The sequence below is a fragment of the Pleurodeles waltl genome, chromosome 3_1, assembly GCF_031143425.1.
Source record: "Pleurodeles waltl isolate 20211129_DDA chromosome 3_1, aPleWal1.hap1.20221129, whole genome shotgun sequence".
Classification (NCBI taxonomy): Eukaryota; Metazoa; Chordata; class Amphibia; order Caudata; family Salamandridae; genus Pleurodeles; species Pleurodeles waltl.
Window position 1 is genome coordinate 1194873366 of NC_090440.1, and position 24072 is coordinate 1194897437.

A 24072-nucleotide genomic window follows, 5' to 3' on the forward strand; every position below is an offset into this window, starting at 1 on the left:
GTGACCAGTAAAATGGAACATTATTTTTTGTTAATTCCCTTAAGGAGCACTTACAGTGGCTGAGTCACGTCTGTATCCAGAACAGTAACTGGCCATGCCAAGGAATGAACACAACTTGGTAACATCTTGTGGTGGATGAGTAGCTGATAAGGCTTGTACTTTAGCTGGATCCGGCATCCTGGGCCAAATGGCCAAAGATTTTGAGTTTTGTTTTGTGGAACTCACACTTCTGTGCATTCAAGCTTAAACCTGCATTAGCAAGTGGTCGACAAACTTGAGTAAGAGCTTTACTATGCCCCTTTCCTGTAGCCCCAAAAACCAATATGTCATCACTGTAATTGAAAGTGTTCATGACAGGTTGTATTATACATCAAATGGCATCTTAAAACAGTTCTGCAGCTGATGACACATCGAAACTTAATCTTTGATATCTGAACAAACCAATGTGAGTAGAAAAGGTAGTAATCTACCTGCAATTTACTTTAGGTCCCAAATGATGTTATCCTTTGTTCAGATAAAGGCGAGATGAGACTTTGGCACAATTTAATGGTGTGATCATGTCGGCAATGTGCGGACTGGAATGATGGTCTCTTTCAATTGCCTTGTTAGCTTGCAGCATGTCAACCCAAATGTGTAGAGCTACTTCACTGTCACTTTTAGGTACTACCACTATGGGCAAAACCCAGAGACCAGTAGATTGCTCAATGATATCATGCTTAGTCTTTCTCAGCAGCTACTTGTAAATGAAATGCAATTTGTCTATGTCTTTAGCAACATTTTGAGTGTCCTCATTAATTTGAAGTTGCATTTTCATGGTTTTCAGTTTTCCTAATCCATTAAAAAACAAAGCAGGAGTATTGAAAATTAGTAAAAAGGCACTTTACCCAGTACCTTGAAGCACATGAGTGGGTGCTTGTACTTTTGTCTTTTTATGTTTCAGGGTTGCTATGAATATTCCTTGACTCTTTAATGGCGTAGATGCAACCATTTTACTTCAATTAGATTTCTGGAGACTGTGTGACTGACTTCTATGATTTTTCTTGTTGACTCGTAATTTTCTTCAGATATAGCCAGTCCGACATGTGTATGTTTTTCTGAAGTAAACATCAACATCAAACATGCATTTTCTTCACTATCGATTGACACTGAAACTGAAGAACCCCTAGATGACGTTTTAGATGACGATGGACTTAGTTTAGTGTAGTTTTGCCTCAGCCGATGTTGCCTCTTGGCCTTGTGGGTGAGTGTAGAACATTGCTTCTGGAACGTTGAAACGTCCATTTTGTTTTCTCTGGATGATGTACTTAGTTATCCCTTGGCCTTGAAAACCATTACAAAATGGTTCTCTTTCCCACAGCCTTTGCATATTTGTCCAATGGTGGGACATTTACCTTCATGTAGAAATGAAAATCCGCATCTATAGCACAGTTTTTTTTTCTTTAGAGACATTACTTTGTGTCCTCCAGCCTTGTGTTTCTGCTTAATTTTCACGTTAATGACTGACTAACTTTAGGCCGCTCCGTCCTCCATGTCACCAGCTTGTCGTTCTGCATGTTCCTCAGTTCCAGCAGCCATGAGTACTTGCTCCAGACTAAGGGCCTGATTTAGATCCTGGCGGAGGGAATTCTCTGGCACAACAAGATGGATATCTTGCCTGACGTATTATGATCCCCATAGGATATAATGAGATCGTAATAAAGCAGATGGGATATCTGTCACATTTGTGATGGAGTAACCCCATCTGCCAGGATCTAAATCAGGCCCTAAATGTTTCTCTCAGTAATCATCATCTGAAGGAATCAGACAAACAGCCATCTATGACTCTTAAGACGTATGGCTTCTTTATCATTGAATTAATTGAACTTACAATGTTTGATGAGCACATCAAGGCTCTCAACAAATTTGTCAATTGTTTCACCAGCGCTTTATCTTTCTTGACTGAAAATATATCTTTCATTATCGATATTCAGTATTGGATTGAATTTAACATTCAACGCTTATTTGATTTGATGGCAGTAGATTTCAACTGCTTGTTTTTTTTTCTTTATTACTTCTTTTACTCTTTCACCTGCAAGATTCTTCAGATATTTGATTATCTTTCTGTCATCTGTTTCTTCCAGTACATCAATTAACTCATCAAAGGTCTCTACCCAGGCACTCCATCTGTCACCAATATTTTGCTTTTAGGCAGTATCGAATGGAAGTGGTGCTTTTAAGAAGGGATCAGCATTATAAACATGTGTGCAGCTAACTGACGTCGATAGAGGATTCTCTCCAGAACTGCAGATTGTCTGTTAGGACCTGTTTTATTCATATCATCGGCCCTGTGATATGCTGGCCTCAGGATGACCGTGGCCACTCTCCATCTGTGAGGCACTGTATTTAACAGTGAGTAGTGACTTCACCCTTCTCGACTCTTTGGGAGAAGCTGCCTGACATGCCTGGTGTGGAGAAGGCATTCTCCTCACCGTTCCTGGATACCTGAGCATGCTTTTTGTTTTTGTTGCTACTGTTTGCACTCACAGCACTCTCCAGTATCATTGTTTCCCGGTTCTTCAGACTCCCGCCTCCTGCCTCTTGCCTCCTGCAAGGCCCTGCCCACGCGCCGGCCCATTTAATGCTGGTCACAGTGTGAATGTGCAGTGGGAGGGCTCAACAGGTGCACCACCGGTGCTCCGTGTAGGCCTGTCTGTGGCCAGATCCCTGGTCCGCCAACCAACCAACGAAACTCCCCCGATGAACTCAAACAACTGAGACTGAAGAGTCCTGCCCTGGACTGCAACATCGCCTCAACCCAGACCTCCAAAGGATCCTTCTCCTTCCGCAACTGCTGCTTCTCCTGCAACACAGAACCCACTTCAACCCCCACACAACAAACCACCGGCCACAACACTCAACTCCACTGGGTCCTCCTCAATGATCAATCTCTGTGAAAACACACCATCCAAATCTGGGACACCATTACCACCTTCGCTCCCAACGTGATGTTCATCATAGACACCTGGCTGAACCCGTCTTCCACTCATGGCATTGCCACTGCGACTACCCCCAGGCTACAGCATGATCCACCATGACTTCCCCAACAGACACAATGGAGGAATCGTCATCATCCCCAAGGAGTCCATCCACCACGCATCCACCAACAACAACCCCACACCGATCATGGAACATCTCAGCTTCCAGATCAAACTGGACGACAACACAACCATAAGGGGCACCCTCGCCTACAGACCACGGGGCCCCAGCCCCTCCTCATGCAACTCCATACCCGACGTCATCGCCCCCCTGTCGACACAAATCACTACATCTTCCTGAGAGACCTAAACTTCCACCTCAGAGACAATGCCAGCTCCACAGTGCTCATCGAAAACCTAAGCACCATTGGCCTCAATCAACGGGTCTTTGCCCCCATCCACATTGCAGGACATACACTGGCCCCCATCTTCTCCACCAGCGGAATATCTAAGTTCACCCACACAACCAAACTAACATGGACTTATCACAGCATAGTACACTTCACCATCGACCTATGACTAAACATCGCCACCAAACTTCACATCCTCCTGTGCCCCAACTGGGGCAATGTCACAAAAGCCACCTGATCCACCACCCTCCAAAACACCAAACCTCCCCTGTCCGACACCCTTGAACAACAACTACGAAACCTCTCCAACTGGCTCACTGCTGCTGCAGACACAGTAGAACCCCTAAAAAGATCCTCAGGCAACCAACCCACCAAGCAAGCCACCTGGTTCACCCCCGAACTTCACACTGTAAATCATCAATGTAGGCCCCTAGAGAGACACTGGTGCTTCAAGAAGCCCCCCGCCAACCATAACTCCTTTAAGTCTGCCCTCAAATCCTACCATGCCCTACTAAGGATTACCAAGAAACAAGCTCTAAACTCTTGCATCGTAGCCAGCTCCAACCGCCCAAAAGAATTCTCCTGCCCCGCCACCATTAGGAACACCATCCACCCCTCCCAATCCCTCTGCAACAAGCTCTCTGACTACTTCCACCTGAAAATCGTCAACATCTATAGCAGTTTCGAGACCCAGCTCTCCAACCCCAACACCCTTCGCATCCCAACCAACATCACCATCCCTCGGATCTTTGAAAGGAAGCAGCTATCCATGGAAGACACCTCCAAACTCATCACCTTCTTCCACTCCAGATCACCCTCTGACCCCTCCCACACCATCTCTACAACTTGGACCAAGAAGAAATAGCACCTACCCTCACAGAGATCTTCAACACCTCCATCACCACTACCAACTTTCCTGACGTTTGGAAACACAATGGGATCAAATCCCTACTAAAGAAACCCTCAGCCAACCCCAACAAACTCAAGAATTACAGTCCGATCTCACTGCTCCCGTTTCCCACCAAGGGCCTGGAAGAGCAATCAACAGCCAGTTCACCTACTACCTCGTACACAACCACCTTCTTGAACCTTCCCAATCCGGTTTCTGACCCAACCACAGCACTCACAGCAGCTATCAACAACATCAGGAACATCTTACACCTCGGCGACACAGCGGCCCTCCTACTCCTAGACCTCTCAGCAGCTTTTGACACCTTCTCCCACCATACCCTTATCATCAGACTACATGAAGTCAGCATTTAAGACTCATCCCTCAACTGTATCTCCTCCTTCCTCACTGGTCGAACACAGAGGATCCTCCTCCCTCCCTTCATCTGAACCCCCAAAATACATCATCTGCAGCATCCCGCAGGGCTACTCCCTCAGCTCCACCCTCTTCAACGTCTACATGACTTCACTAGTGAACCTCGTCCGCACCCATGGCCTCAACATAATCTCATACGCTGATGACACCCAGCTCTTCCTCTTCTTCATCAACGACGCCACCTCCATCTGAGCCAACTTCAGGACATCATGACAGACATAGCAGCCTGGATGAAGGACAATTGCCTCAAACTTAACTCGGACAAAACGGAAATCCTCATCTTCGGACGCAAGCCCTCCCCATGGGACGACACATGGTGACCCGCAGCCCTTGCCCCCCACTACCCTTGCGGACCACGCATGAAACCTCTGAATCATTCTGGACACCCAGTTCACCATGAGAAACAAGTCAACGCTGTCTCCATGGCCTGTTTCAGCACCCTCTGCATGCTGAGCAAGATTTTCCGTTGGATACCGCTCTCCACCAGGAAGATAATCACTCAAGTCCTCATCAACAGCCGTCTCAAATACGACAACTCTTTCTATGTTGGGACCACCTAACAACTCATAGGACGACTCCAGATCATCCAGAACACCGCCGCCAGAATGGTCCTCGACCTCCCCAGAAGAACCAGCATCACTCGCCACTTTAGGGCCCTCTAATGGCTCCCCATGCAGCAAAGATGCCTCTTCAAGCTCCTCACGCACGCGTACCTATCCCTCTACAATGCAGGACTCGCCTACATCAACAAGCGCCTAAAATTCCAACAGCCTACCAGAGATCTCAGCTCAGCCTTACTCGCCCTTGCCCACGTTCCCTGGCTCTGATGCAAACGCCTTGGACGATGCTCCTTCTTCCACCTCTCTGCCAGATCCTGGCACGACCTCCCCACCCCCCCATCTCTTGACCACCCCTCACCTGAAAGACTTGAAACAGCAGCTAAAGACCTGGGTTTTCAACCATCACCCCCACCAGAAGGACTGTCATGACAGCACCAAACCACTGCCTGGAGACACCCCGGGGTAACAAGCCACGCTGTACAAGAACCTCCTGATTGATTGATTGTTTGGCATTGCATGTAATGTACCTGGTGTTTACTGCCTTTGGCGTTTCTTTGTATCAGGCTATCACTGCTTTAGCACATTTTTTGCATTAAACTTTTGCTGTCTCTGGTGCTTCTCTGTACCGTGTGATCTTGTTCTGCATATCATATAGCTCAGTGTTGCGTTGTGGCTCGTTACTGCTGTCCAGTTTTACCAGCAGGTTCCTGGCCAATATTGCATAATTTTCCTGTGAGGTCTCTCTCTTCTCTGAAGGCTCTGCACTGGCTTGTGTGGTGCTTTGACTCGACATAGCCAAACGCTGGACCACAGCACATTCTCTGGGAGAGCACTGTTGGTACTGCGGATTACGTACCCCCTATCTCGTCGCCAGTTGTAGCATCTTTCCCCAGCCCGCGAACTGAATATTCTAAAACTGAAATCCAGCCACCACAGCCAAACACTCATGTCAACAGTTCTCCGGTATTCTCTCAGGAACCAAAAGGGTCCCATCATTACTACTTTCAAAACACTACACCTTCCCATCTCTTTCCTTCCAAAGCTGAGCTCTCTGCTCTTACATGTGTGTTGATTTGTTACTGAACTGTGAAGCATGTTTTCCGCTATGAGAGCAGGTCTAGTGCAACAGTAGAAATTGGCGGCTGGTGCTGAAACAGCACTGCTTGCATTCTCCTGCCCCGTTTGGGTCTGTGGGGACCAGGAGAGGGAGAAAAAGGAAGATGACACTGTTAACCTTAATTCAGCCACCACCAGTGCTTAATTTGTAAATGAATGCGTGTTAGTGCCCAAGGATCTACTCAGAGTCCTGCGGCCGGTACAATTAAATGTAAATGCACCAAATACCAAATCTGTTTAGTCTTCAATTCAGCTCACCCCTCTTTAATCCACTACCAGACACTCTCTCTGCCGTTATGTCACTGTTGCAGGTTCCTGCGTTCTCCTTATGTGATGGGTTTTCTGTCTGTAAAGCCAAGATAGCTGAGGAAAACATTTTCTTTCTAAAGGCACTGATATATTTTAACTTCCTTTCTGGGGGGGTTCAAATGAAAAACATGCAGATTGCCTTTGCTTGTGGATGCCTGCACCACAAGTCTTTCAGGTGGTGATTATCTCATCAAAAAGTCAGGTTCACCAGGGGCTGTGTGTGTGTCTAGCCACAGGTCGGCAGACCAGAGGGCCCCAGCACGGCTTAGACCAAGTGGCCATACAAGGGTATAAGGGTCTCATAAAATGGTACAACGGCTGAGATGAAGTTAGACCTGTTTGAAGATTTTCAGTCAATAAATTGGCTGTGGTTTCCAGAGTGAGCAATTACAAGTCTAGCACTCCTGCTGCTCTTAGATCTAACACAGCGAAAGAGGCCTTTTTTCATTGGTGGACCAAGTGCTGAGTCAATATTTGTCACTGGTGAGGTATCTAGCACATTGCCATTTTGCAAGTCCAATTAGAGCCACTTAAGATTGTAATGAAGGAGGAGCAGAATGTCTTCCTCTTTGTCATCATCAGTGTTATGAGGGACATCAGACATGCCCTGGATTACATCAGAGTCAGAATTTTTCATCTTAATTACTTTGTCACATGACACAGGCCTCAGAGTCGAAAACCAGCATTGCTACTCGATCCATTACCAGCACCAGCAAAGTTGGCATTGGTGCCAAGACGGAAGTTACTGGTGTTAACCCTTTGGCCAGAGTGAAAGCCATACATAGCAATATTAATGTTCATTACAAGTCCCTGATTCATTAGCGTCAGAGGATGCTCAGGAGGTCGAAGTTTGCAAACTCAGGACTTTTATGATCTCAATAATTTAAGACCATAAAGCATTTGACTTCTTTACAAGCCATAGTCCCGAATATCAGAACAAGCATACTGCCTTTTTTAAGAGCTCGTTGCCTTATTTTTCTAGCCATCCTTTTCAGTTGCTGTAGACATGCACCATTTAATCAGTGCAGTGCATCCACAGAGAAGCCAAATCGGTCTCGTAAAATAATCACCAGTTAGTCTGAAAAAACGTAAAAAATATATATTGTCTAGAATCCAGAATCTAACCTTTACTATGTTGATAGCGTAGAAGGTATGTTTTAAGTAACTAATTAGTTACAAGACATTGAGACTGTGACATATTGCCAATGTTTTAGTTTGTTTTATAGGCACTCATTTAATCAGTAATTATGTGTATTTGTTATCTCCAGAGTGCACAGCAGAGACCAAGAAAGTATGGGATGTCTATGAAGACAAGATTGACTCTGCCGTCCAATGTGTTCAGGAACAGCTGAAGAACAATGCTAAAGGGGTAATCACACTAGCCTCACTCTGAGTTTTTAAATGAATGAGTAAGCTACTATGAGGGGCAATGGTGTAATTGTTGGTTTAACTGCATGAGACAATGAACTTATTTTTATTTGGAGTATGTATTTATTGCAGATTTACATGATGTGCTCTCTTCTGTTTCCTGGTGTTGGGTCTGCAGAACTACTGCTTATTTTCCAAGATGTTTTTCACTTCGGGCGTGGCAGGAATGATTCGTGATCACTCTCTCTAAAGCCTGGTGTGACACAGATTCCACCTTAGATTATTTTTTCCACCATTCGATCTGGACTTACTAAACTGTGTCCTTGTTCCACCTTACAAGGACTCTGGTCATATCATATGGCAAACACAGCATATGTATGTTTCATGTTGATGGGTGGCAGGTCAATTATGTAGCATAGCCCCGTTAAATTTCGTCTAAATTTTTCATACAACATAATGTTATGGCCTCTGCTTGGTCTACAGGCTTAGGCCAGGTATTATTCCAGTTTGATTTGTCGGTGATGCTTGGCTTTTCGTGCAAAAAGATATATCACAGCAGGTGAGCTCAATCACTTCTATTGGCTCAGGAGAACCGAGTTTTCTGCACAGGCTCTCTATAGGAATTTGAGCAATGCTTGCACCAAAGGGGATGTGGTGGAATTATATGCGGAACTGACCATGGTGATATCCTGAGATAAAAAAGGACCGAAACTAATCTCCAGCACTCCTTATTCAGGGGATTAGTCCTTGAGCGCATTTTGTCGAGAAAAGCCCAAAGAAACCCACAATATCTTGACCACTTACGACTCTAATCAACGTTCCTCCATTACAGAAGCAGCAAGCCTTATCAATACCATTTGGTCTCAAAGCAGAATCAGGCTTCTGGTAGGCCCCAACAAAATATTTGTCTTTTCGAGGTAATATCATATAATTTTAGTTTACGATTCAAGTCAAGTAAATCTTTATCGGTTTAAAAAGAAAACCCTTATCATACTTAAAATCAAGTCCAAGCCCCTTCTGTGCAGTGCTGAACAAGGGGCCACTAGGTATACTGGTTTCCATTAATCAGTGAAAACAGTGCATCAAGTTCTAGAGCAAATAGTTCTAGTGAAATAGCCAACCCCATTTCTACATTTGAAGCTTTCTAAACACTATACTGGCACCAAATTATCTTTACTTGTCATCCAATCTGTGCCGTTTAACTGCGGCTGAAATAAATCTAGGAACTGTAAAGCAAACCATGTCAGATTGCAGCATCTGGAGATAATGCAACTGGGCCTGAGCTGTTACTGAGTTACATGGGCAATAAGTAAGGGTACTTCTATGGTGGGCACCTGAGGGGTAGGATACCAGGAAATTGGCCACGATGTGTCTAAGTCTTATCAAAGAGAACCTCTGATGCCTCTGCACCTTGTACAAATGTGGTTTTGTATGAATGGTCATAATCAGCTGAAATACGCTTCGACTGGCCTCTTCCTAATCTCAAGTACTGATCTTTCCGTTGCTATTAAACCCAGTAATTCATTCTTTATATTAAGAGTTTGAGAGATTGGTTAGCACTCTGTGGGTTGTTGTGCAGATCTGGCCTTTCAATCGAGTGCAACTGTTCTTTCACATAGGCTAGCCAGTTGATATTTTGAGCTTTAGACAGCAAGCTATTACCATTTGACTAAGTGCTGCTTTGGGCCTGGAACAAAAGGCATCCCCAGGTATGAGAAGGCAGATACAAGCTGTAATTTGGTGCCACCAACATGGAAGGAACTGATCCTACTTAATGGGCGGCCATAGAGAAGGATTTTGTTTTATTGGTTAATAGTACCAGGCCATTCTTAAATGCAATGAATCTGTCCAGCCCTGTTCTTGACATAAGAACTCAATCATCGGCGTATGTCAGGACTGGTAACACTCTAGTTCCTACCCTGCGTGGGTCCTCCTGTACACCCAACAAATATGTGTCAAGATCATTTATATAAAGACTCAAAAGGAAGGGGGCCAGAAAAACATCCTTATCTGACAGCCCTCCTAATCGTGATTTATGGTGTATATTCTCCATTGGGGCTGAACCTGACACAGCCCTCAATGTCCTTGTGGAGTTGGGAGAGTATGTAAATAATGTTAGGATTAGCTCCCTTTGCTAGCAGCATTCTCTGTAGCCCACCTCTGATGACATTGTCAAAAGCTGCACTGAGGTCCATGAACACTTTGTAAAGACACTCTCCTTTAGAAGACACATATTTATGTTTTTGCAGCTGGAGGTTCAGGCACTGATCTGTTGTCCCCATACCATGCCTAAAGCCATCCTGTGCTGCAATTAGAATGCCATTCCCAGTAACCCAATTCTCCAGCCGATCCAGCAGTAATCTGCCTAACACCTTTGCAGTAGAGCCAATGAGGGGTATCGAATGGTAACACCGGGGGTCTCATTGATTTCCTTTTTTTGAATATAGGTACAGTAATTGCACCAGAATACGATTTAGGAGGGCCCATACCAGTCATGCTGGGCAAAACATTTACAAGTATTGGGGCCAAAGACACCCTTCTTTAGAAGACACATATTTATGTTCTTCTAGATGGAGGTTCAGGCAGTGATCTGTTGTCCCTAGACCCCACCTAAAGCCATTGTGTGCTGCCATTAGAATGCCCTTCCCAGTAACCCAATTCTCCTGCCGACCCAGCTGTGCTGTGACCAACACTTTTGCAGTAAAGTCAATGAGGGATATCGGACGGTAGCACTGGGGATGTCCTCGATTCCTTTTTTTGAATATAGGTACAATAATTGCACTAGACTAAGATTTAGGAGGGCCCATACCAATAATGCTGTGTAAAACATTTACAAGTATTGGGGCCCAAAGGCCAAGATTCCTCTTAAAGACATCAATAGGGACCCCATCAGGTCCCAGAGCTTTATTGCTAAGGCAACTCTCCACTGCTGATTTATATATTTAAATAAAATTAGTTACTGGTCATCTTCTCCAGGACTAGATATTGTATCCACCGTGTTACTGCCCGGGTTTGTCAAAGAATGAGACTCATAAACCTTGGTAAAGTGAGTAACCCAAATATGCTGTGCCAAAGCCCTTCTCAAAAAAAGATGCATCACTGCCAAAATTGGAATGAGTCATTCATGGCACACACATACTTTTTCTCTAACACTTAGTAACGTTTAGAAGGCCCTTAACAGGCTGCTATATGCTTGTGAACAAAATCTATCAAACCATTGCTTAAACTTTGGTCCTACCCTCAACCCTGTGACTGTGGTAGTATCATCAACTCCGTTGCACTTTTGTTTGTTTTGGTATAAGCCCCCAATACATTAATCTGTCTGGTTGATAACGTAGACACACCTTGAAGGGTCCCTTTTTTCCCCAACTAAAGATGACAAGAGTTCCCCCATCATCAACATTCTACCGTTTGCACCACACCCCTCCATTATTCCATGTGTGCTCATATGGGGGAACCACAAGGTTATAAATTGATATTGACAACTCCAGAGACAGATCCAATACTAATGGGTTGTGCTTGCTCTTGTAGCGGTATATAATGGAAAACTTAGAGAACATACTTTCGAGAATGTAATGTAATCGATCAGGCTTCCAGTGCCTCCCCCATGAATGGTACCAGCCTAATATCCTCATTCCAAGCCAAATCCATGCTAAAAATGAGATTAGAAGTAACCATCATCTTATTTAGTATGTCACCACAAGGATTGTGTTGCAAGTGTGAGTGGTTTTGCTGATTCCTTGTCCCCTGTACCACACCCAAGATTATTAGAGATGGGGCACAATTTAGAGTTAAAATCACATCTCCATTCTATGACATAGGGCCTGATTTAGATGTTGGCGGTATTACTGCCAAGCCGCGTCGGCCAGACAAGACTGTCACTTTGGCGGTCTCCTGCCCTCACTATTTAGATGTTAGACGTTAGGAAACACACCGTAGTGGCGGCGGTTTCCCATAGCTGGCTGATTTGACTCCATCACTGTCAGGCTAGCAGGATACCGCGGACCTGATGCAGATGTTCCTGCTGTACCGTCCTTGTGATGGTGGCAGTTTCATGACGGGGGAGTGTCCCATAGGGTATATATGTTGATATGGGTGTGTTGCATACAATGTATGAGCCAATCTGTGTCAACACATATTCCAACCCCAAGAAAAAATAAAAACCATACTTACAGATGGGTTGACGATTGGGTCGCGTTCAACGGCAGAGTGTCTCCCCTATGTGTACATGTCCCATGTACTGGTCACCTTCATGTTCACTGACGACGGGGAAGGTGTCCTTCGTGCGCAAATGTCAGCAGCATTGTCAGGGGTCCTCGAGTCATGTTCCTGTGGAAAAGGAAAAAAATGGGAGAGTAGGAGGGTTTTCACCTCCTTTCTCCCCCAATCTGCCTGTCTTTGGTTGGTGGTATTCCTGCCAACTTCAACCTGGCAGGAAGGCAGATCGGAATCTGCTTGACAATAACAGTGGCTGCAGTCCCGCCGCTAGCCACTGTTTCTTATAACTCCGTCGACGCAGAATGCTAAGCTTGGCAGAGTAGGCCGGATTGTGGCCATCTTTCATCGACGATCCCGGAAACATCTAAATAGGGCCCCTAATCTTTTAGACCATCCAGTACCTTAGCAAGTGCATGATCAAGGGACTTTACAATGGAAACATTTTTATCAAAATTATTGTAAAAAAAAATTGATCAGCATACATGCAGCAGCCCAGAAAACGATATTGTAAGAAAGTCCTTCTTATTGCCCTGGTCCCCCCAAAGTCTTTGGACAGATACTGCTGGTTACTGATTCTTGGCTGTGTCCTGGGGACTGCTTACCAATCCCAGAGCCAGTGCTCTGTGTAAAGTAGATATGCAAATTAGGCTAATTATAATTGGCAGTATCAACCTACCTATAAGCCCCTAGTAAATGGTAGGGCATGTAGGTTTAGGGACCCCAGCATAGGTAGTGCACTCATAGGTGTACTGCTGAGGTGCCCAGTGTCATTTTAAAGGCAGGCTTGCCTTGCTGGCTGCTTTAATTAAAGTTATATGCAAATTCGACTTTGGAATTAAATGTAATTCAAAAGTCTTAAACTACCTTATTGTTACATGTAAGTCACCCCTACGGTGTGCCCTAAGTGCCCCTAGGGTTCGGTGCCATAAGCAGGGAGCTTATCAAATTAGTTTTATAAGCTCTGGTGAGGTAAAATAGCCAAATTCATTTTTCCTCATAGCTAAAATAGGGAGACTTTAATTTAATTAACAAAGTCCCCATACGAGACTGATATCTTGAGTTTGGTATCAAATTAATTGTTATAATAAATCCCACAACTTGCAATTGTTGGACTTAATATAACTAGTTCAGGTAAAGAGTTGCCAACTTCAGCTCTGTAGTGCCCTTCTCTGATCGGCCAGACTATGACAGCCTGGCCAGGCTGCCTTTATGAGGTATGAAGTGGCCTTGGCTAAACAGAAAGGATGTGCCGGGGAAGGCGATCTGCCTCAGCAAATGGTAAAACAGGATGGGGGGAGTGCAGCCAAACTGATCTTCAAAGGTAGGATGGACATTTGGAGCAGCTCAGGACCTCCCCCATTTCCTGCAACCCAAGACAATTCAATGTCCTCTTGATTAGATTAGGAGAGGGCAGGAGAGGGGTGTGATTAGGATTTTTAGCCACACCTGTGGGTGGGCTCAGCCAGATCTAACCTCCAAAAATCTGTTTCAGCCATGTTGGATTTTTGAAGAATGTTGCTCCCTGGGATTGATTTTTGCCATGCTTCCCAGGAAGTGGTCATCCAAGGGGGAAGTGACTTGCCTGTGATTGGATAGTTGGCACCCCTGATTTTCACCCCAGGAGCAAGGATAAATATGGCAGAGCTGCACCCACACCTCAGATCCCTACAGGGAAGAACATCAGAAGAATAAGGACTGCCCTGCTCAACCCCTGACCTGCACTTGGACACTGCACTCTGAAGGACTGCACCAGCTGCACACTTGGGTTTCACTACAAGACAGACTTTGCTTGGCTTCAACTGGTTCAAGAAGGGACTCACTGCTTGCTACAGTTGAAAAATAGCTAACCAGAGGTCTGATTGGATGGGTGACTTTGTCCTGCTGAAAAAAATCTTCAAGGAAATGACTAAGGATGAAGGTAAACTTTTGACAGAGGCCTTCTGTTTGCTGTAGTCGAGTAGGGCTCCATCAGGGTCGGCCTGAAACTTTGACTTTGCCCCAGTGGAGGTGCGATGAGATGACCAGATTGGCACTTTTAGTTTCTATGCATTAGAAAACAATAAGGGCCTCATTACGACCCTGGCAGTCGGCGGAACATTGGCGGTAATACTGCCAACAGGCTGGTGGTGTACCGCCAGTGTATTATGACCGTGGCGCATTAGCCACGCCCATACCGCTGGTCCCTCTAATATACCGCCAGGCTTCCACCGGGCGGTCACAATCCCCAACCGCCAGCCTGTACATGGCGGTAAACACTGCCATGGAAAGGCTGGCGGTAAGGGGACTCGGGTGTCCCTGGGGGCCCCTGCACTGCCCATGCACTTGGCATGGGCAGTGCAGGGGCCCCCAGGCACAGCCCCATTGCGCAAGGGTTGAGCTGGGTCAATTTATTGAGACCTAACTGAACCTAATGGGGGTTGGTGGCCTATTGCTAAATATAGGTACTCACCTGCCCTTACCAATAATCCACTTTCCAACAGATATACAAATTATCTGGAAATAAGCAGAGTCTAGGAATATCCTGGATATCTTGGCCATCATCGTTACATTGATTAGAGTTAACAGTCTATTGCTGTAGTGCCCAGATGTCGATGGGACCACAGGGGTAGTAACTGAATAAAAAACATTTACGTGTAAGTTACTAAAGGACCATGGGGGTCATTCCGACCCCGGCGGGCGGCGGGCACCGCCCGCCAGGCTGAGACAGCCAAAAGACCGCACCGCGGTCAAATGACCGTGGCGGTCATTCTGACTTTCCCGCTGGGCCGGCGGGCGATCTCCAAAAGATCGCCCGCCGGCCCAGCGGGAAAGCCCCTGCAAAGAGGAAGCCGGCTCCAAATGGAGCCGGCGGATTTGCAGGGGTGCGACGTGTGCAGTGGCACCCGTCGCGATTTTCAGTGTCTGCAAAGCAGACACTGAAAAACTTTGTGGGGCCCTGTTAGGGGGCCCATGCCAGTGGCATGGGCAGTGCAGGGGCCCCCAGGGGCCCTACGACACCCGTTCCTGCCATCCTGTTCCTGGCGGTAAAAACCGCCAGGAACAGGATGGCGGGAAGGGGGTCGGAATCCCCATGGCGGCGCTGCAAGCAGCGCCGCCATGGAGGATTCCCTGGGCCAGGGGTAAACTGGCGGGAAACCGCCGGTTCCCCTTTTCTGACCGCGGCTTTACCACCGCGGTCAGAATGGCCCAGGAAGCACCGCCAGCCTGTTGGCGGTGCTTCCGCGGTCGTTGGCCCTGGCGGTCGATGACCGCCAGGGTCAGAATGACCCCCCATGTCTGTTGGAGGCACACAGTCTGGTCGCCAGCAATCATTTTCACCCAATTGATATTGTTAATTTAATTAGAGATGATGGCACTATTCAAGAAGAGGAGACTCAAGTCAGGAGAAGCAGATGGATTGCTTGTTTCTCTATTCAGTGCATCCCCAGATCCGAAAAGTGGGTGGGATTTTCAAATTCGTCTATTAAAAGGTCAGTAGGGAGTGATGACTCATCATTGAATTTGCAATCGACTGTAGGGAACTGAATAAAAGGGTTCACCAGTTGAGTTCTTATGCAAGAAGAAAGATGGGGGTGGGCAGTCTCAAATGTGGAATCACCATTAATGCGTCAAAAACATTATTTTACTTTGATCCACCCTAGAACAACATTTTCCAAAATACCCATCAGCTAACCTGGGCCTTTCACTTGTGCACACTAGTCAGTCGACCTCCAAGAGAGAAGAGAAACAATTATGTGTCAAACTGGTGAAAGACCTAGTATATGCAGAATTCTGGCAGGGGCAGATGGGTGATATGTCTCGCATAGGTCTATTAAAAAAAGCCCAGTGGCATTGGCTGTATGCTGCACATGGATCAATTAAAAGCAGACAATCTGTACAGGATGTAGCCCTCTAATTAAGTATCACGGACTCTAATTACAATGCAGTCACCTTCCTCCATTTTTGGGCCGCTACCTACCCAAAACACCCTGCGGACACCAATTATGCTTGTAGATAGTACTTCACTGCTGACATTACCAAGAGATGTGCTAAGCCAGTCTGTCACTTACTTACAATTAGGTTATGTTTGTTATGCAGCATTCTTGAAATTACACTGTTACACAGTGTCTCCTAATATCATGTCATTTGTAGTAGAGAATTTAGTGCTGGTACCCAGGAACAAAGCAAGAGGATGCTGTTAGTGATGTTTGAGTTTTTAATGTGAATTTTGTCCGCACTTAAAAAATGCGTGCAAAGACATATTTTGCACTAAAATATAGATCCACATACTGGTTTTGAATGATAGGCAATTACATATCATTTTCCTAAAATTTTACATATTTATGCAAATGCAAATTATGCATATTTCACACAACCCTAGTTTATTCACCAAAGTGTAAAACAACATGGGAACAAGGACAAAAGGCTCTGCCTTAAAAAGGGGATCAGCCTCAAAAACAGGATCAGCCTCCAAATGAAGACCGGTGTCAAAATTGGTACAACCTCAAAATGGAAAATAGTCTCATAATGGGGAATGCTTTAGTGTGGGAAAAGACCTCATGAGGTTTTACCGAAAGTGCTGAGTACCCTTCGATTATGGGCTAATTCTAGCCCATAAACTATTCCAGGAAACCACCTTCAGCAACAGATGATATGGTCGAACTTTTATAGATATTAGTAAAATGGCCATTCACATTCACATTGAAACAGGTCGCACAAGAGGAGAGAGTTCAAGAACACAATGAAGGAAGTGGGAGACTGAAGCCTGAAACTATTTTCAGCTTCTCCCCTTCCCCTATGAAGGTCTAGATCATACCCTATTTCAGCTTCATCTCCCAATATGACCTTGTATGCTTTCACATAGAACATAAAATAAAACAACACAAGACTGCATAAAATTATCATGTCACTGTGCTGATTGTGGTGAAGGATGATTTTCTCATAATATGAAAAGAACGTTTAGTACTTGATGCATAGGATTGTCCTCAATTTGCTAATAGGCAGATTTGCAATACCAGTAATACGTAAGTCTATTATATAAAGTGAGGAACGTACAATATAAGAATGCAGCTCAGGATTGTATTTACATTCTCTGCCATACTCAGCATGAACTCAAGTTTAATCACACAGTTGTGCAAATGGTCTCAGAACACAGAGGTCTAGAATGTCAACCCCCAAGAAAACGATTGGTGCCGTAGCAAAATAGCCACAGATTTTACTATAACTTTGCATACTGCCAACTTTTAGGCATAGCTCAGTAGTATATTCCAATGGGAAGAGAAGGAAGAGCTGCTTTAATATGTCCAATAACTTTTTCAGAAAACTAAGGCATCAGGCCTGCCTTAGATGTAGTGGGCATTGCATATCCACAAATTAATTCTAACCTACTATTTCGTAGATGTGAACGGTTTAGGAGTTCAGACCAAAGCTTTTGATGCATGTTAAATATGCCTTTTGAAGAAATACATTTCCTGGGCCCAAGGTAGACAAAGTGCTTAAGAAAATCAAAATGATGACATGAACAGTGAAATCCATGGAGGCTTTTTAAAAACCTGGAATGTAATTCAGATGGGCATAATTGTAGCACTCAATTATGGGACAGAATCCATGTTACAAAGGTCATCATACTTTCCAAGAGCTCCCCCCTCAACCAACCTCTAATAGCATGGCTCTTGTTGGTTGAATCCTAAGACTGTTTCCTTATCATTGGGAGAGGAAGTAAGTTACGTTGGACTAGAGGTTTTTGACACATTCAAGATCAAATATTGCATAAAGTTTGTGAAAATACCTCATCGCCCTAGTTAAGACATAATCAATGAACCACATTTATCACAGAAATTGGAAGAAGTGACATATTTGGTCAAAAAAGAGAACATATAAGAGCTTGCAGCATCAGAATGCAGGAAAGGTGTCTCCTCTGTATAATTCTTCATCACAAGGATGTCTAGAGTACTAAAACCACCCATGGATATGCAAATGCTAATGTTCACATTATGCACTTCAAAATACCAGCTAACCTAGAAATCTCTGCTGCAAAATTGAGCATACATGTAGACTCTTGATTGGAAGGATACATAGTTCCACATTTTGATGTATCATCCTCAGTGCCATTGTCAGAGGTTTGTGGAAAGTAGCATACCTTAGTTAATAGTTCTTGTGGTAAAATTAAATGCAAATGTCTCTCTGTGGTGATGGACACATGTACAACACTAGTCCATCCATGTGTACCCTTACCTGGATGATGTGTTTAGGGGGAGTGCATTTCAACAATACCAAACAGAAAGTATTTGATTGTTACAAAGTGAGTTTTAGTATCATTCACACATTCAACCACAGGACTGCTGACTTCCTTGATGTACCTCTGACACTAACCAATAACACTTCTTCCTCCATCCCAAGGAGAAGTTGATACACACCAACATCATAAGCACCTCATTTGGTTTACTGAAACAGGGTGGCATGGATCCCTTCAGTTGTTGAAAGACTGCAATAGATCTACTGCTTCCTCAGTGCAAACAAATGCATTTCCTATAAGAATACCTGCAACTTGCAGACAAATATTTTGCAGATATCTTAAGCTGAGATCATCAGGGGACAGGAGTGGAAAATATTTGTACAGGTTTACTTTCATGTCTGGGAACATAAAACATCTTTCCTTCTATCTGCATATTCCTCATCCTTGGAATATTCCCAGATGTGTAAATGATTCAAGAGATTTTTTCAGCAATGCTTCCTGCATGCTGGTAGTTGGTACTGTGTGGCTCTATGGTGACTCTATACACCCCAGAAGTGACAGAGCAGAACAGCATTTATGTGACACACCTGTGTGCTCTGTCAGTTCCTTTCTTTCTGTGTCCTTTGATGTGGATTTGAAGTGCCACTTGTTTCCAGACACCTCCAAAATTCATCCAGCAGTGTGCTAGGTAATAGGCCTCCCCTGAAGACAACTGAATGCAAGTCAGGTTGCAAATTCAGGAAGCAGTTGAAAATTGTGAACCAGCATAACCTGTCCCCCTGATAATTGGAATCTGGTCACAACTTGAAGATCCCCAATAATTACACCCTCATGCTCTCCAAAAAAATCTTTGAATGAGAGACAAAACTTTACAACGCTGAACTAAAAGACGATGTGATCAAAACAGAGGTCCTGCTCCAGGTTAAAGTCACATTGCTGGTCCTGGTCACAAGGTTGGTCATACAAGAAGTCCTGTTCCCACTCTATCTCCTTGGTAAGCCGCAAATGTTCCATGAGTGCAAGAAGTCCAAGTGCAAATCATCTCCCATTCACAGTCTCATGAAAGATTGCAAGGGTATCACTCAAAAGGTCCAGCATCTTCTGACTCCAAGCTGGTTATGTATTTGGTCCTGGCACACTCCAAATTTCATGGGCCGTCAGCTACTCCACAGTAAATTGCAGACTTCAAGGAGGCCATGCTGCAAATGTTCCAGATGCTTCGAGATTCCTCTTGTGTGCTGTGTGCCCCACAGAGTTGCCTTTGCTCTCAGTTGGACTTCTGCTTGTGGTCCTTTTGCTGATGTTGACTGCCTTCTCTGGCCTTCTTCCTGGACCTTCTTCCTGGACCTGTACTTAAGACAATCTAAACTTCCACCCTGGCCAAAGGGTTGACACCAGTTTCTTCTGTGCTGGCGCCAGTGCCAATTCCACTGGTGCTGGTGCTTGTACTGGATCCAGTAACGATCCTGGATTCAACTCTGAGCCCTGTGTCATGTTACTAAGTAATTAAAATGCAATCAGTGGTTTTTACATCCTGACCTTCAATCTCGCCTCTCACTCAATGCCAGTCTTGTAAGACATTAGAGGCCCTCTTCGAATCTGACTCTAGTGCGGTCCAAGGCATCTCTAATGGCCCTCATAACAGTGATATTGAAGAGGAGGTGGACAACCTGCCACCTCCTCATTGCACTCTTGAATTGCTCTACTTGGGCTTACAAAATGGCAGAGTGCTAGGTACCTCCACCAGTGACAAAGCTAGACTCAGTACTTGGTCCAACAATGGAAAAAAGGCCTATTTCATTGTAGTAGAGACAAGAGCAGAAGATGTGGTAGGCTTGGAATTGCCTGTTCTGGAAACCACAAACAATTTATTGAATGAAAATCATCAACAAGGTCCAATGTCATCTGAGCCACTGTTACCTTTAGATTAGACATTTATGGACACTTTTATGGCCACTTGGTCTAAGCCATGATGGGCCCTCTCATCTGTTGACCTATGGCTAGACACATAGACAGCCCCTGGTGATCCTAACGTTTTGATGAGTGTTAGAAATGGGGTTTCTGGTTGGCTAGGGTATGCACCTCAGCCAGGCAGAACCTACCCACTCTAGTCATGGCTTTGGAGTTACACGCCAAGATAACCCCTGCTCACCCTCTTGGTAGCTTGGCACGAGCAGTCAAGCTTAACCTGGAGGCAATGTGTAAAGCGTTTGCACAACACACAACACCCATGATGCAAAATATACACCACAAAGTAAACACAACACTGAGCTATGTAAAAATAATCTGTATTGCACAAAACATAGTTAGACCCACATTACACGTAAGTAATACCCTGCTACCTTAGCATTTGTCAGAAGGTTACACAAGTTACTAATACTCTGCAAGAATATGCAGTTGTCACATTAGAACACGTAAGTACTCAGGATTCTGCAACATAAGCAGTAGTCAGGAAATCACAATAAGAGGTATATGCACTTGTCATGAATAATTCCTAAATACCCCTAAAAGGAATAGTAGTGAACATATGGCAAGACATAACATATGGCAAGACATAAATAAAAAATATGTTTCTCTCAGAGTGTCACCCTAGAACATCCCACCCTCCTAGTGACCCCCAGAGTACCTTAATTCCCAGTGTAAGGCACTCCAGTGCCTGGGAGGTCGTAGTGGGGGCCCCCGGCGCTCCTATGTGCTCACGGGGGCTACACGCTGTCCTGTAGGGGAGAGGGGTAGCCAGCACCCTCTCTGAGGTTCAAAAACAGGCCCCTCTTAGCCAAGGAGGGAGGCCTCAGAAATGCCCACCAGGTCGATCGTTGGCTGAGACTTCCACCCCACCCGCTCTTCCGGTTCGAGGTTGGCCCTTCTTGGGGCCGCGTCCTCTGTGGGAACTTCCCCCTGGGCCTCGTCCGGCCCTTCTTCAGGAGGGGGGGCGACAGGGCCTCACACGATACTGTGGGCCTGGTGGGGGCGGCGGGAGCCTCGGAGGAGGCTTCCATCCCCTCGCCCGACAGAGACGATGTGTAGTGAGCCTTTCCGGCTCGCGGCAGTGGGCAGGCACCCGAAGCAGGTGCCTGCTGGTGCCCCGGGCTCACTCCTGAGAGCGAGCTCACCCCGGGGGTACGACAGGAGCGCGCTTGCTCCTATTCCTCCAGTTTACAAGTGCCCTGGGGGCACTGAAGACAGCGCGGCCCCGGCGCGCTGGATCTTGGATCAGGAGCTGGGTTGCGGCGGTGACTCCCGGCAGGGGAGAGGCGCTGTGCAGAGCGCGAGGGGCACTCCGATAAGCCCGGGCTGCAGCGGTGATTTTTAAGGTTCCCAATAAAGCGCCTTTCCAAGTGCTCAGGTCAAATCTGCAGCCTGGGCTGTGGCGGTGATTTTTCCTTAGAAACAAAAGAGCGCCTTTTAAAAAGCGCTGTGGGCAAAGTGGTAGAAGGGTTGACAGGGGTGAGGGGCCACAACACCCTGCCCGTGGGAGCAACCGACACAAGAAGAGGCACATGGCTGGTGGGCCCAGCTACAGGCCAGCACAAGGGGTGAAGATGGTGGCAGTTCCTCCTAGTGACCAGGCAGGTCACAGGTCAGCACAACAGCAGCAGTCCAAGGTGGTTTCCTGGTGAGTCCATTCATCAGCGTTCTGTGTCCAGTTTCAAGTTCCAAGAATGTTCAAATTGTGTTGAAAATTCCCCTGTACTTATCGTCAGTTCTTACAGTGTTTTTCAATGGTAGGAAGAGGAGGTTCCAGCCTGTTACAACTGTTTCTGGGAGTGCCCCCTCTCTCCTTTCAGTACAGGCACCAAACATCAGTGGGGGGTTAACGACCCTATTGTGTGAGGCCAGGGCACAGTCTTTACAAATGCAGGTGTGCCCCGCCTCTCCCTTCTCTCAGCCCAGGAAGGCTTTACAATATGTAGATGCACCTCTGTGTCACCTCCACCCTCCCTGTGTTCAGGCTGTCTGAGAAGTATGCACAAAGCCCCAACTGTCAGTCTGCCCAGACGTTGATTGGAGACAAGCTGAAAAACACCAAGGTCATAAGCACAGATAAATGTGCACTTTCTAGAAGTGGCATTTCTGTGATAGTAATAAAAAATACACCTACACTAGTAAGCAGCATTTCTTACCACTGTCAAACCATACCAAACATGCCTACGCTACCCCTCATAAATCAGACAATACCCCTCACACCTAAGGTAGGGCATTTCCAATACCATCCTATGAGAGGGCAGCACTCACAGCAGTGAGACACCAAGTTGGGCTGTTGGTCACTACCAGGACAGGCCATGCAACATGGCACATGTCCTGCCTTCTACATACATGACACCCTGCCCAAAGGGCTAGCTAGGGCGTACCTTAGGGGTGACTTACATGTAGTAAAAGGGGAGTTCTCGGCCTGGCAAGTAAATTTAGATGGCAGGTCCCTGTGGCAGGAAACTGTGCACACAGGCTCTGCGCTAGCAGGGCTTAGATAGGTTTGATAGGCTACTTCAGTGGGTGGCGCAAGCCGCGCTGCAGGCCCACTAGTAGCATTTAATTTACAGGCCCTGGGTATAGGGATACCACTTTACAAGAGACTTATAGGTAAATTAAATATGCCAATCAGGTATAATCCAATCATACCAAATTTGTAAGAGAGAGCACATGCAAAATAGCACTGGTTAGCAGTGAAAAGTGCTCAGAATCAAAACGTCAGCCAACAAAGGTCAGAAAAATAGCGAGGAAAAAGCAAAAAGTCTGGAGAAAGACCCTGTAAAAGGGCCAGGTCCAACATGACCCCCTACCAGCCCAAAGCCAGGGGAGAACAATCAATACCTTGATGGACTTCCCTGATTAGGGCGATAGAACCAGGACCCTGGCCCGAAACTGCAGGGACATGATCCAGTTCTACGCCAATCTGAACCCAGTTGAATTACTCTGTCTATGCTCCCAAGACAATCTAAGCTAACCCAGGGAGGCGTCTTAGTTGTCTGTGGCCAGAGCCAGGTCCCAGGTAAGCCCGGGGCCACTGGCCTCTGGAACCTCTCAGAGTGGAGGGCGGGAGCCCCAGGTGCATAGCATCCTGTTTCCACTCTCCTTCCCACCAGTTCAGGAGTTACCCCCTGCCACTGGTCTTCTAGCCTAGGGACTAGTCCCATAGCCTGAATAGGGCCCAAGGGAGAATCTCTCCTCCTGCCCCTCCTTCTAGACTTCCGCCTTCTCAGAGAAGGAGTTGTACCCCCAGAATCCAGAACTGCCAGGGCGCTTGTTGCAGTCGTCCTGGTCAGCTCACCCACCAGTTCAGAGGATCCCCCTTGTAACTGGTCTCCCAACCCAGGGTCCTTCCCCTCTGGCTGAGCTGGGGTCAGGAAAGAGCCTTTCCTCCTCCTGCCCCTCCTTCTAGAGTTCTGCACCCTCCCATCAGGAGTGATACACCTAGAAGTAATGGTAGAGAGCGACTGGGGACAGCCTTCTCTACCTCTAGGTCAAGGGAGCTACCCTGAACCTGGTTTTCCAACCTAGGGACGGTATCCTTGGGCTGGTTCTCCAACCTAGGGACGGTACCCTTTTGCTGGACATGAGTTAGGGGATTGTCCTCCCTCAAACTCTCCCATACAGGAAC

At 46.0% G+C, this 24072-nt stretch overlaps 1 protein-coding gene across 2 annotated transcripts in view; it reads left to right on the forward strand.

Annotated features, from left to right (window-relative positions):
- The window catches only part of LOC138285054 (receptor-interacting serine/threonine-protein kinase 3-like), a 783148-nt gene that overhangs the window by 450396 nt on the left and 308680 nt on the right, over window positions 1-24072 (forward strand). For both annotated transcript variants that reach the window (XM_069224506.1, XM_069224507.1), the window contains exon 6: window positions 7942-8042. In XM_069224506.1, the coding sequence (XP_069080607.1) occupies window positions 7942-8042 (101 nt within the window). The remainder of the gene's footprint in view (window positions 1-7941; window positions 8043-24072) is intronic.